This window comes from Bos mutus, chromosome 13 (genome assembly GCF_027580195.1).
Source record: "Bos mutus isolate GX-2022 chromosome 13, NWIPB_WYAK_1.1, whole genome shotgun sequence".
Lineage (NCBI taxonomy): Eukaryota > Metazoa > Chordata > Mammalia > Artiodactyla > Bovidae > Bos > Bos mutus.
This window is the reverse complement of record NC_091629.1, coordinates 17277267-17290786: the sequence shown is the minus strand read 5'-3', so window position 1 is coordinate 17290786 and position 13520 is coordinate 17277267. Positions and strand designations below refer to the sequence as shown.

The 13520-nt window shown below is 48.6% G+C and overlaps 1 protein-coding gene across 3 annotated transcripts in view; it reads right to left on the bottom strand.

The window, feature by feature from the left end:
- Positions 1-810: 810 nt before the first annotated feature.
- ZFP64 (ZFP64 zinc finger protein) overlaps positions 811-13520 on the bottom strand; it is an 80827-nt gene continuing 68117 nt past the window's right edge. The window contains exons 4-5 of one of the 3 annotated variants that reach the window (XM_070381023.1): positions 9547-9798; positions 811-6912 (exon numbers count right to left, since the gene is read on the bottom strand). In XM_070381023.1, the coding sequence (XP_070237124.1) occupies positions 6203-6912; positions 9547-9798 (962 nt within the window). In that variant the 3' untranslated portion in view covers positions 811-6202. The remainder of the gene's footprint in view (positions 6913-9546; positions 9799-13520) is intronic. The other 2 variants (XM_070381021.1, XM_070381022.1) reach the window with 2 other exon arrangements.

The window sequence follows — 13520 nt, the reverse complement described above, 5'->3', positions numbered from 1 at the left end:
TGCAAGCTTATATATTTTGCTTTATTTTCTTAAACGTCGTTCAAAGAGAGGATTCATAGGCTTGGCTGGAATGACAAAGGGGCTCATGACTCCAAAAGCAATGAAGAAAACTGGCATTAGGTCTCTCGAGCAGGTGGTGTTAGGTAAGAGGAGGAGTTCCACTCAGAGGACACAAACACAGGTCCTAATTCTGACCGCGTGCTGGACTTGGATTCTTTACCTTCATTTTCTTCTCTATTCAAACAGAAGCGTCTCAAGGTGTGAGACATGAACGAGATCCTATCCAAGTGGCCTCTGAGAGTGGCTGAGCGTGGGCTCTGGGGGCCTGACACACTGCTGGGAGTTCAAGATCAGTATCGAAGCAAAATTTGCTCAACCGTTCTGTAACCTGCCTGAGCTGGGGGAATGTAACATCAGTCATTCCTGCAATACTTACCTGCAGCATGTGGACACATGGCCCAGGGACATTTTCCAATCATCCAATAATACCCATATTCAAAATATTTTCCAAGCCAACTACAGACCTCACCATTCTTGCAAAAGATCGTGTCCTTTTCCGGCCTCGACACTTAGAACTCAAATGGCTCCCTCCCCAATCCCCCCACTTCTGCCGGTGGAAGACGGCCGCCTGAGCTGCAAACAACACACAAGCACGGGGGTCTGCACGCGTGGGCCTGACCTTCCTGTACCAGCTGCACTGAGCAGCTTTAACTTTTCCGAAAGTCAGCTTTGTTTGTAACAAATGCAAATGGCATTCATTGTAACATCTGAATGGAATCGTGCAGGGAAATTCTAGACCATCAGAGGTTAAAGTTCTGCCTGCGGTGTGGGAGACCTGGGTTCAATCCCTGGGTTGGGAAGATCCCCTGGAGAAGGAAATGGCAACCCACTCCAGTACTCTTGCCTGGAGAATCCCGTGGACGGAGGAGCCTGGTAGGCTGCAGTCCATGGGGTCCCAGAGAGTCAGACACGACTGAGCGACTTCACCTTCTTTCTTTTTTTCTATGATTCATGGTGCTTTTTCCCTCCTATCCGGAGCCCTGGCTGGCCGACTCCAGACAGGAGTCTTGGTCACAAAGGTTGAGACCTTTTCTGCACCAGTAACTGGCTCCCTTCCGAGGCATCCTTCCTTTCCTCACAGGACTGGCTATGTAATTTGGGCTTGATGCAAAATGCAAACTCAGGACCCCTGGTTCAAAAACTAAGAATTACAAAACAGCATCAGCAGAGCGGGTACCCGAGTGTGGGACCCTCTGGGACCGTATAGGTGGCAAACATCCGTGAGGACAGCCCTGCTTCTTCACTGGGGCAGCTGTTCCCACTGGATGCACGTCAGGACCACTTGCACAACCTCCCCTGCAGAGGCAGATTCCAATTACCTAAGAGCTTCCCACATACTTCAGCCCGGAGCAGTTGAGACCCACCAGACCAGAGTGACAGAAAACCTTGGAAGGACTCCATGAGCCAGTATCACAAAGAGCAGCAGAGGAAGCCCCAGTGAAGTCCTGATAAAACAGACACATTCCTATGTAGAATATCTTGGGTGTTCAAGGCCGATGTCAGGTGTCTTATAGCAAAGTCATCTCCAGCTTTCACAAGAATGCTGCATGACTGCTCAGGGGCAGAGGACACGCGTGACCCAGCATCTCCTTCCAGGTTTTAACTCGGCAGAGCTATTCTAGCACCATGATTTCCCAGCACACTTTGCAACAGCCATGGCATATGACCAGCCAGGTAGCAGGGGATGGAAACAGAAGCTTATGTGCAACCTTCCTGCGGTGCTAAGGGGAGGCCTCCTCCTACCCTGGCTGGAGCTTCAGTTGCCACCATTTGGGACCACGTGTTGCAGATATGGGGTGGGGTGGGAAGTAAGACAGAAACCATGATGCCCAAAGTAATAAGGTCACAGTACTAATTCTTGGTTATCCCCGTGCTCCAGCTCCGACAAAATAAATGAGAAAGACACAGGTGAGCTAATTTTTGCTTTGCTGTTTTAAACCTGTTGACATTATCATTAAGCCAAATGCCTGAAATGGCCCATTTTACAGATAAGCAAAAGGCTTCCTAGGTGGCTTAGCGGGTAAAGACTCTGCAACACAGAAGACTGGGGTTCGATCCCTGGGTTGGGAAGATCCCCTGGAGAAGGGAATGGCTACCCACTCCAGTATTCTTGCCTGGGGAATCCTGTGGACAGAGGAGCCTGGTGGGCTACAGTCAATGAGGTTGCAAACAGTTGGACATGACTGAAGCGACTGAGCACTCCGTGAACAGACAAGCAAACTGAAAATCCGAGGTACAAACTCTAGCTGGGTGTCGGCCACACAGTAATGCCAGAAGCAGGGCTGTTCTGACCCCTTTCCGCCTCAACCCCGACGCCTTTTGACAAAAGAAGGCTCCTTTTGGATGAGTCTGTCATCACCCTACTCAGCTCAGCTTATTACTCTAACAAAATATACAGTTTAAAATTGGAGAGCCAGCCCAGTTCTTTGGTTAAAAATGTGGACTCAGGAGCTACTCTGCCTGGGACTGTTCTAGAAGTTCCATCACCCTCATGCTTCAGTTTCTGTATCTGGACAAGAGGCAGGGACGAGGGTGAGGCGGTTGGGGCACACCCCTTCAGTGCAAATGGAAAGGGGTGCCCAAAATCTCACTGATCAAGGAAAGTATTTTAATGAATTTTTCTAAATACCAAACACAGAAAATCCACAATGAACAAAAACATCACAGTCTTAAAGACAGGACCACGTCCTGCCTTAATCCCCAGGCTAGCTTCTAATAAAACATAAAAAAAGACAGGACCAAGTCCTGCCTTAATCCCCAGGCTAACTTCTAATAAAACAAACAAACAAAAAAAACCCAACAAAGCAGCTGACCTGTATGCCATAGTTTGCCAATTTAAAAAATAGATTGCTTTAAAACATGTGATTGCTGAGTTTTGAGTGCCCTAGGCCAGTGCCTTCCTCGTCTCAACCCAGCTCCAGCTCTGGATAGCAACTGACAGAAGGAGATGAGTCAAGGCAGGTCAAGTTCTTATCACAGTGCCTGGCTCAGAGTAAGGACTCACATCAACACAGCAGCAGGAATTGAGGCTCATTCTTTTTAAAAAATTAAACACAGGGACAAACGAACTCATGCTCCACAGTGTTTAGAAGGCAGCAGGAAGTCTTAAGCAGAGGAAAGCAAGAGGGTTTCTCCTTGATTTTTTAATTCTTCACTGGACATTTTATAGCTGCACTGAATAGACATCCAAAGGACTTAGCAGTTCGCAGTCCCTAACTTCCCTGGTAGCTCAGCTGGTAAAGAATCTGCCTGCCATGGGGGACACCTGGGTTCGAAAGATCCACTGGAGAAGGGATAGGCTACCCACACCAGTATTCTTGGGCTTCCCTGGTGGCTCAGATGGTAAAGAATCTGCCTGCAATGCAGGAGACCTGGGTTCGATCCCTGGGTTGGGAAGATCCCCTGGAGAAGGAAAAGGCCACCCACTCCAGTGTTCTGGCCTGGAGAATCCCATGGACAGAGAAGCCTGGTGGGCTACAGTCCATAGGGTTAGAAAGAGTCGGACATGACAAAAGCAACTTAGCACACATGTACACAACCTGGAATTTAACCTATCTCTGCAAGGAGATCCAACCAGTCCATCCTAAAGGAAATCAGTCCTGAATATTCATTGGAAGGACTGATGCTGAAGCTCCAATACTTCGGCCACCTGATACGAAGAACGGACTCATTTGAAAAGATCCTGATGCTGGGAAAGATTGCAGGCAAGAGAAGGGTACAACAGAGGATGGGATGGTTGGATGGCGTCACCGACTTGATGGACGTGAGTTTGACCAGATTCAGGGGGTTGGTGATGGACAGGAAAGCCTGGCGTGCTGCAGTCCATGGAGTCGCAAAGAGTCAGACACGACCGAGTGACCAAACTGAACCTATGTCTTGCATGAAACTGTACTGGCATAAAGGGACCCCAGGAAATTTGGCATTCTGTGTGTTTGTCCTGCATTTTGACATATTACCTTATTGCTTGCACTCAACAGCCCAGGTCAGGAATCAGCAAAGACGGCCCTCCAAATCATGGCCTGCTTTTTGTAAATAAGGTTTTATTGGCACACGGCTATATCCATTCACTTACCTGTTATCTTCAGCTGCTTCGATGACAACGGCAGAGTTGAGTGATTGTGCTACGGAGGTGAACACAGTTGAATAGAGACCGAGGCTAGCCAAGTCCAGGATATGTCCTGTCTGGCCCTTTACTGAAAAGGTTCACCAGCCCCTGGTCCACGTGATGTCAAACTGCAAACGTTCATTAATCAACGCCCCCTTTGAGGTCCATGTGCACCTTGTAAAACAGAGCTGGGTGCAGAAACCAATTCAGGGCCTCTTAACTACTGTGGCTGTTTCCAGTTGCATTTGGTGATAGCTGTATATTTTAAGTCTCATCCTCATTTCATAAAGTTTTGTTGGAACACAGTCTGGCTAATTTTGTGAAGAGAGTTTAGTCATGGAAGAGCCCTTATGGCTTCATAAAGCCTCAAATACTATCTGGTTCCAAGCTTTTTGCTAATCTCCACTCTACTGGGGGTCCAAATTTGCTAGGTGATACCAGTGTGGATCCAAGACCCTTGAATGCCCATACAGCTGTGGAAAAAAAAAAGCCTTCTAAAGAGGCTGATATTGTCCCTGTTTCTCTGAAGAGCTTCGACACCAGAAGTACAAGGAACATTTATACGATTTCAATCTATGGGTTCCCACTTGAAAGGTCAACAGCCCTTCTGTTACCAGAAGAGAAACACAGATAAGACTCATGACAAACAGCAAAAGGTGACAATAGAATCTGTACAATGCACCAGCAACCAGGAATGAAACACTTCTGAACGACCGAAGATAGCTCTAAAACAAAAAAGGATTAATTCTCTCTGCCATCGTTTCTGTCTTTTCTTCTTACTCATTATCACTTGCCTTGAGCCAAATGGAATCAGATGTGTTCAAAGTAACCTTCTAAAATAAGCTCTGTGTCTCTTTCATAAGTGAAATAGTCACCTTTACAATCTATTAAAGTTTTGTGTTCGCATCCCTGTTCCTAGTTTATCAAAAACAATGGATCTGCTCAGTGTTTCAAAGGCCCAGATATTGAGCCTGATGAGAGCACACAAGAATCTGTATTAAACAAAGACTGTATCTGAAGAAAAGAAGAAAGACACTTTGCATAAATTATATATCTGCTGGCATTCCAAGACCTCTTAAGTTTCCATCAAGTTAAATGTCCATTTACAAGAGGCTTGGGATTTCCCTTATTTGTTGGTTCAGCAAACATCAAGTGCTTACGATGATGAAAGACACTAGTCCCAGGCTTTTCCACGCATCGCCATGTCCCACAACGAAGCCCAGGACCCACTGGGCCCCTGCTCCCTTTTTATCAACAGATAGACAAATCTTGAATTTCACAACACAGTTACTGGCTGAGCTAGTGTTAGCTTGATCTCTGGCGCCACCTACAGATCAAACTGCATTTTGCTTCACTGCGGCACGAAGACGCTCAGGAATCCTAGGTGCCTTTACAGTGAAATTACCACCGGGTGGAGGGCCCTGGAGAAGCCCACACTGTGATAGACCACAAAAATGGAGCGTCCCTCCGACACCATTCTACAGACGAGCTTGCCTTTTTATTATAAGACAACAGATAAAAGGAACCACACACAAAACATATAAGGCGGATTACTCTTAGGAACCACCACCCAGGTTAAGAAGTAGAACTTTTCCGGCCACCCCAGACCCTCCACATACCCCGACATCCCCTTAACCTGCTCTACGGATCAGTGTAGTGTTAGATTTTCCACGCGGTGTAATTCGTTTGTTTCGTAATCCCATCAGGGGCGATCAGTTTCAGAACTGGAATCCATCGTGAAGGAACTATCCCTATTGGATAGAGCAGTGCTCCGTGGACCCCCGATCTTGGAACCGAGTAAACCTGCTTAGACGATGCTTGGAGGGAAGACAGATACCAGGGGTGAGGTTGGGGGAGGCGTCTCCACAGGGCTGCCTTGGCGCCTGCCCTCACGCCACGGTGACTGCAGCCATGGCCTCTGCAGGCCTCAGGGTGCAAGCAGGCGTCCCCGGAGCGGGGGAGTCCAGCCTGGCTTGAGGGCTGGGCAGCGGCGTGGCGTCCGGAGATCCGGCCGGCTGACCACCCTCTCTGCGGGGGCTAGAGGCACTGGCTGGATTCCAGGGGCGCCTCGAGCTGCCCGACGGAGACCAGCGCGCCCAGCTGCCCGGGGGCGCCGCTGTCGGGCGGGAAGGTGACCAGGCCCGAGCTCTGGTTCTCACCGTGGTCGCTGTGCTGCTTCCGGTGGCACCGCAGAGAGTCGTCCCTGACGAAGGCCGCCCCGCACGTCTCGCAGCGGAAGGCCCTGTGCGTCACGATCTTGGCCACAGGCGGCCCGCCGCCCTCCCGCGGCCCTTCCCGGCCCGGCGGGGCCCGGTTCTCCGTTCGGGCCTCGTCCCGGTGCGCCTTGTCAATGTGCTTGGCCAGGCTGCTGGGCCGCTTGGTGTCGAAGCTGCAGAAGTCGCACTTGAAGGGCCGGTCGGGGCAGTGCACGCGGCTGTGCACGCGCAGGGCGGCCGCGCTGGAACACGAGTAGCTGCACTCGGGGCACTTCTCGGGGTGCTCGGCCTGGTGCAGCCGGCTGTGCTCCAGCAGGTCGGCCCGGTCCCGGCCCTGGAAGGCGCAGTGCAGGCACTTGAAAGTGTGCTTGATGCGGATGTGCGACTTCAGGTTCGCCTTCATGGTGCAGCGGACATCACAGAACTCGCACTTGAAAGGCTTCTCCCCCGAGTGCACGATCATGTGCCTTTTCAAGTCCGAGCTGATTTTGAACTTGGCGCTACAGAGCCAGCACTGGAAGGGGGTGTCCCCTGGCAACGGGAAGGTGCGTTTCCATTAGAGCAGGCAGGCAACACCGAACTCCCCCCAAACATGCGTTCAGAATGCCTGGTGGCAGGTAGCTGGGTCTTTAAAACTCCAGTTCCTTGTCGCCTCCTACCACCACCACTTGCGAACACTGTATTAACTCACAGCAATCCCATGTCTGAGTACCACTCCCACTTTAACAGATGGAGTAACTGAGACTCAGACAGGTCACATTATTTGACCATGGCCAAACAGCATCATGGCATCCACATCCACCCTCTTCATGACACTTCAGGTTCAGATCTAAACTCAATTGACATTCTAGATGTGGACACAGAAGGAAGATGTATGGTTATGTGATACAAAACTGTTTATAATCGAGATTTATAAACATGCTCACTTTGGTGTTTGGACTTCCCCTGTGGCTCACACAGTAAAGAATCTGCCTGCAACGTGGGAGACCTGGGTTCGAAAGACCCCCTGGAGAAGGGAATGGCAACCCACTTCAGTATTCTTGCCTAGAAAATTCCATGGACAGACGAGCCTGGCAGGACTACAGCCCATGGGGTTGCAAAGAGTCGGACATGACTGAGCAACTAACACTTTTACTTTTCACTTCGTCTTTAAGTTGTATTATTACATCAGTTAAGTGGCTTGTATTAAAGTTTTGCAGTTTCACACTGACAGACTGAATTTTATTTATGAAATTAACCCATGAATATGGCAGCAGGAGCAGAAGACAAATTATGAAATGCCATAGCCTCCTCTGTACTCCCTGGAGGGATAGCTAAGGAGTTTAGTTCTTTGGAGGCTCTTTAAACATCCCTGTCAGTTGATTATAGGCAAAGATGAGACTGTTACATATCCTACACAACCATCCTTTCCCCAAACTTCTCCTGCATTCTGTTGGTTGTGATTTTGACTCATCTAGCATCACTCTCTCGAAGAAGGCAATGGCACCCCACTCCAGTACTCTTGCCTGGAAAACCCCATGGATGGAGGAGCCTGGTAGGCTGCAGTCCATGGGGTCGCTAAGAGTCGGACATGACTGAGCAACTTCCCTTTCACTTTTCACTTTCATGCATTGGAGAAAGAAATGGCAACCCACTCCAGTGTTTTTGCCTGGAGAATCCCAAGGACGGGGGAGCCTGGTGGGCTTCCATCTATGGGGTCGCACAGAGTCGGACATGACTAAAGCAACTTAGCAGCAGCAGCATCTCTCTCTAAAATGAGTATTAGCTTCAATGTTTAGTCCATCAGCCTGAGAGGTTTAAGGATGCCTTTCTCTTTGCCACACTACCTCTCCTTGCTTGAGAAACGGCTTTATTTCACTTAATTTCCTCACTTCTCTTTTCTTCCTGACCTTGTCAGAAACCAGACTTCTATCTTCTGATTGTCAGTTCTCCAGCTTTCTTTCTGCTCTCTGAAAAGCTGGACCTTACAGCCAGCAACCCCAGTTTCAATTCACACTGCTTTGCTCTGACGACCGTTTCTAATAGAACTCCTGGATGCAACGTTCCTGCCAGTGGGTAGATACCAATGACAACTAAAAAATTCTGGTAAGTTATGCAAGTACTCTGCTGTCTCCAGGATTTTTATTTGTTAGACTTGGCATTTCATACCTCTTATTTCCTGTGGATGACACTTCACAGTTAGGAAGAGGAGATCGGTTTAAGAACGAGACATTAGGTGGGTTTTACCTGTTACTCGACAGTTTGGGCCATCATGCCAAGAGGCTTCAGCTGCTCCTCTGACCTCTGCAGCCTATATCAGTTCCATGTTCAGAACACCCAAGGCAGTCAGACGCTGGCTGCAAAGATTAGCTCCCAGCTCTTTGGCTGCCTCCCACTTGTCTGCTGGGACACAGGTTTCTTGACTTAATTTTGGATGTCAGTATATGCCGGTCTGCTTGCCATTTGCCATGAATTCATTGGAAATTCTAATTTTCTGACTCTCCTTATGGGCTTCTCAATCTCCCTTTTTCTGCACTGTGATGGGTAGGTTGGTTCTATCTCCTTATTTTAACACGGTCTCACACAGGGAGGGAAAAGCTTTTCTGCAAAGCCTAATTTCTAGATGTTTGTGATTACTTTCAGGTAATTTTGCTACATGTTTCTCTTTTATTGGAGTATAATTGCTTCACAATGTCATGTACAACAGAGTGCATCAGCTGTATGAACACATAGCTCCCCCTCTTCAGCCTCCATCCCACCCTGCTCTTCCCACTCCTCCAGGCCAACACAGAGCACCAGCTGAGCACCCTGTGCTACACACCAGCTTCCCACTAGCCAGCTGTTTCACACGTGGCTACGTGTTTCTGAATTAAGCCACACAATCAGAGTTGACGTTGAATGACAAACACCTAGTTTATTCATCAGGCTTTTATTGAGATGCACCCTTTGCTTCTTGTGTGCTGAATTGGATAATCGCCCCCAGCTGTATTCTGCGCAGGCAAATTAGAAAACTCAGCTGTCAGACTTCCAGTGTTTCACTAGAAGCTGTCTTCCCAGTGGGAGAAACCACACCCTTCATATCAACAGAGAAGCTCCAGTTTCCTTTACTCACAGCCTGGAGTCATTTCCGTTGCCTGTGCTTTAACTAAAGCTGAGGGGTCAGAGACGCAGAGGCCTGGGACTTACCCGTGTGGGAGCGCAGGTGCACGGTGAGCTGGCTGGAGTTGCGGCTGGCGTAGGGGCAGAGCTGGCACTTGTAGGGCCGCTCGTCCGAGTGGATGCGCAGGTGCTTCTTGAGGCTGCTGCTGTCCACGGCCGCGTAGTCGCACAGGTGGCACTTGTGGGGCTTCACGCTGGTGTGGCAGCGCATGTGCATGGTCAGGTTGTCCTTCCGGCTGAAGCACTTGTCACAGAACTCGCACTTGTGCGGCTTGTCTCCTGCAAACACACAAGCAAGAGTCACAGCTTCAGGGGTTTTGTCCACCAGGACGCCGGCAGAGAGATCCAACCCAGAAGGCAGGCCGAGTCCCGGGCTCTGCCGTTTCCTTCTGACCAAACGCCCGGAGACAGGAAGACACGGAGGTCTAGACAAGCACCGTGGAACAAGAAGGTGTGCTGTTCCATTCGTGGCTCAGAACTTCTGCAGACTCCCGAGGAGCAGAGAGAAAATCAGGCTGAAAGGAAGTCAGAGGCCAAACCTTGTTTGGGAAAATGAGAGCTTTCTTAGAAGCAGTCAAGATCGGAGGGGGCAGGTGGCGGGTATCTGGAACGGCTTTCCGGCTCCCTAGCTGAGGAGCCACCCGGAGGACAGTCAGGGTGACTTCCCTTACTTGTGCTAAACCACAAGCAGCAGAGGCACCTACCCTCCCGGGCTGTTAGGGAGGGAGGCTGCTTAGGCTGGAGAAGCATCGCCGAGCTTCCAAGCACGTGGAGGTTCCTGGAGAGCAGAGAACCCCATGCCCAGAACGTCACCACCAAACTGCATTCTTCCTTCTCCCACGACGACTCCAAACAGATCACATCCAAACAAAAACCTACCCAGAAACCCACTGCTCAGGGAAAGCCAGGACCGGAAGGCATGCCCAACCCAAGAACCCGGACTCAGAGAAAATAATTCTTTCAACACCAAAACCAGATATGGGTCTTTAGAAGGCTGCTTTGGGTTGTGTGAGGCTTGGGGGATCGTTGTTTCTTGATAAGGGATTGAACTAGGGCCCCTGGCAGGGGCAGTGCTGGGTTCTGACCACTGGACTGCTGGGGGATTCCTCAGACATGGGTCTTAAGATGGCTCAATTAGAGGCAGGGTGGGACAATGTCTGAAGCCTAGGAATGATGACATCCTAAAGCTTTCAGGAAAAAAAAAAGGCCCAGATGAGCATACAATTCCTCAGACAACACAGGATGGTTGCAGGATGGGAAGAGTACCTGCAGAGTTCCACAGAAATTACTGAAATAAAACCCCGTACTTGAACTCGCTTCCCTGGTGGCTCAGCTGGTAGAATCTGCCTGCAGTGCTGGAGACCTGGGTTCGATTCCTGGGTTAGGAAGGTCCCCTGGAGGAGGGCGTGGCAACCCACTCCAGTATTCTTGCCTGGAGAATCTCATGGACAGAGGAGCCTGGCGGACTGCAGTCCATGGGGTTGCAAAGAGTCAGACACGACTGAGCGACTGACAGACACACTTGAACTCGCATTCAATGGGAAGAGAAAATAAGCTAGCTGACAGATGACACAAGGCGTCACACTGAACCGTGTGCATCAGAACAACAACAAAAAGGAACCGGATAAGACGTGGGATATAAGTAACGAAATGGGAAGGACTGCTTTCAAACCAGAAAAGAGAAGCAAGCATAAAAAAAGGGGCACAACAGAACAGAAAATAAAGTAATAGTCACACTAAACATTTAGTACAAATGGATTAAATTTCCTGTTAAAAATGTCAATTACATTTTTTAAAAAGTCAGCTTAATACTCTTGAAAGGGGAAAGTGTTAGTCGTTCAGTCATGTCCATGGGCCCACAGGCCCATGGGCTGTGGCCTGCCAGCCTCCTCTGTCCATGGAATTCTCCAGGCAAGAACAACTGGAGTGGGTGGCCATGCCCTCATCCAGGGGATCTGCCAGATCCAGGGACTGAACCCAGGTCCCCTGCATTGCAGGCGGATTCTTTACTGTCCAAGGTACCCAAATAAAAATGAAAGAGAAGTAGAGAATGATACACAGTGTTCCAGGAAAGTGCAGAAATATCAGTATTAGGCAAAGCAAATCATGGTAAAAACCACTACAGATTTCATATGGAAGAGACAAAACTCACCAAGTAGATGTGAATCAAACTTATGAAACTAACATGGTTTCACAAAAGGTTTTTCAAGGAAAACTGTAGGACATATTTTAAAACAACTTTTGCTTAAGAGTCACAATCAGATTACAAACTCTTAAGAGATGGACAGTGAGAGCTCCACGTTATCAACACCCAGAGCCTAATCACTTTTCAGAAGAATCTCTGAACTTCAGTTCCAAAGGCTGAAAGCAAGTGAACCGCATGCAACTCGAGAAACCAGGAGAAACGGGACTTCTCTGGTGGGCCCATGGCTAAGACTCTGTGCTCCCAGCGCCAGGGGCCCAGGTTCGATCCCTGGTCAGGAAACTTGACGCCTCATGCTGCAATGAAAACCAAAGAGTCCATGTGCCACAGCTAAGACCTGGCAGTCAAATAAATACTAAAAAAAAAAAAAAAAAACCCCACCAAAAAACCAACTAGAAGAAGTGAAGACAGACAGCGCTTGATCAATAAAAACAAAAGAATGGCTATTAAAAAGGGAGGTTTGCTTGAAGAAAAGATACCAGTAGACCAGTATTTTCAATGTTGCCACTACAACCATTTGGGGCCAGGTAATTCTTGGCTGTGCCCTGTCTCGTGCATTGTAAAATGTTTAGCAGTATCCCTTTCCCCTCCCCCACAAGATGCCAGCAGCACCTTCCTCTCCAGTTCTGAGACTCAAAAACGTCTTCAGATATTACCAAACATCCTGGGGGGAAGGGGACGGCACTGTACCTGGTTACAATCCATTTTAATAGACACTGGAAAGAAGGGACAGATAGATTAACTTAATCATGACTATTAAGTCAGACTTTACTCCAGCTAATTTCTGTGCATGTGTGTGCTTAGTCGCTTCGTCGCGTCTGACTCTTTGCGACCTCATGGACTGTGGCCCACCAGGCTCCTCTATCCATGGAATCTCCAGGCAAGAACACTGGAGTGGCTAGCGATTCCCTTCTCCGGGGGATCTTCCCCACCCAGGGAAAGAACTTGTGTTTCCTGCTTCACATGTGAATTCTCCATCGTCTGAGCCACCAGGGAAGCTGACAATCAATTATGACAACTCAATAAAATGGCTATGTCCAGGAAGATACAAAATTACAGTCTGAATTAAGAAAGAAAACAGAGCAATAACAAATTTAGAAAAACTGCTATGTTAGAGACGTGCCCCAAGGCAAACTGTTTTTTGCACAAATATCTGCTATCCTTCTCAGGAGAATTAGGCTGCATGATCCCATCACTGTCGGGCTGGACATGGGACTGGCTCTGCACAATGGAGAGGAGCAGACGTTAAGAGCCAGTATCTTGGGAGTTCCCGGGTGGTCGAATGGTCAGGACCCAGCACTTCCACCAGGGGCCAGAGGTTCAATCCCTGGTCTGGGAACTAAGATCCCGCAAGCCATGTGGCATGGCCAAAAAAGCCCCAAACAAAAAACCAAGACAGCAAGAGTCTGGTTGGCTACACTTGCTTCTCTTGTTCAAGATGACCTGTAACATACCAGATCAGGGGTTGAGTTTGGTTTTTTGAACTATGTTTCAGGTGTACAACATACTGATTCACAGTTTTAAAAGTTCTATTACACTATGGTTATTATAAAATATTGGATTTATTTCCTGGGAAGAGCAAGGATTCTTAATTTGCGCCCTGTGGGTAAAATTTAAGGAGTTCCAGACCTTGTATGAGAAGGGATTAAGTTTTTATCTCCTTTATCGCCAACTGGAATTTACCATTCCCGTACATTCCGAGAACTCATTCCTCTTATAAGAGCTGCAGGTTCATACCCTTCGATGGCTATCTCCCCATTTCTCAAACTGAATTCATAGAAACAAGGAGTAAAATGCA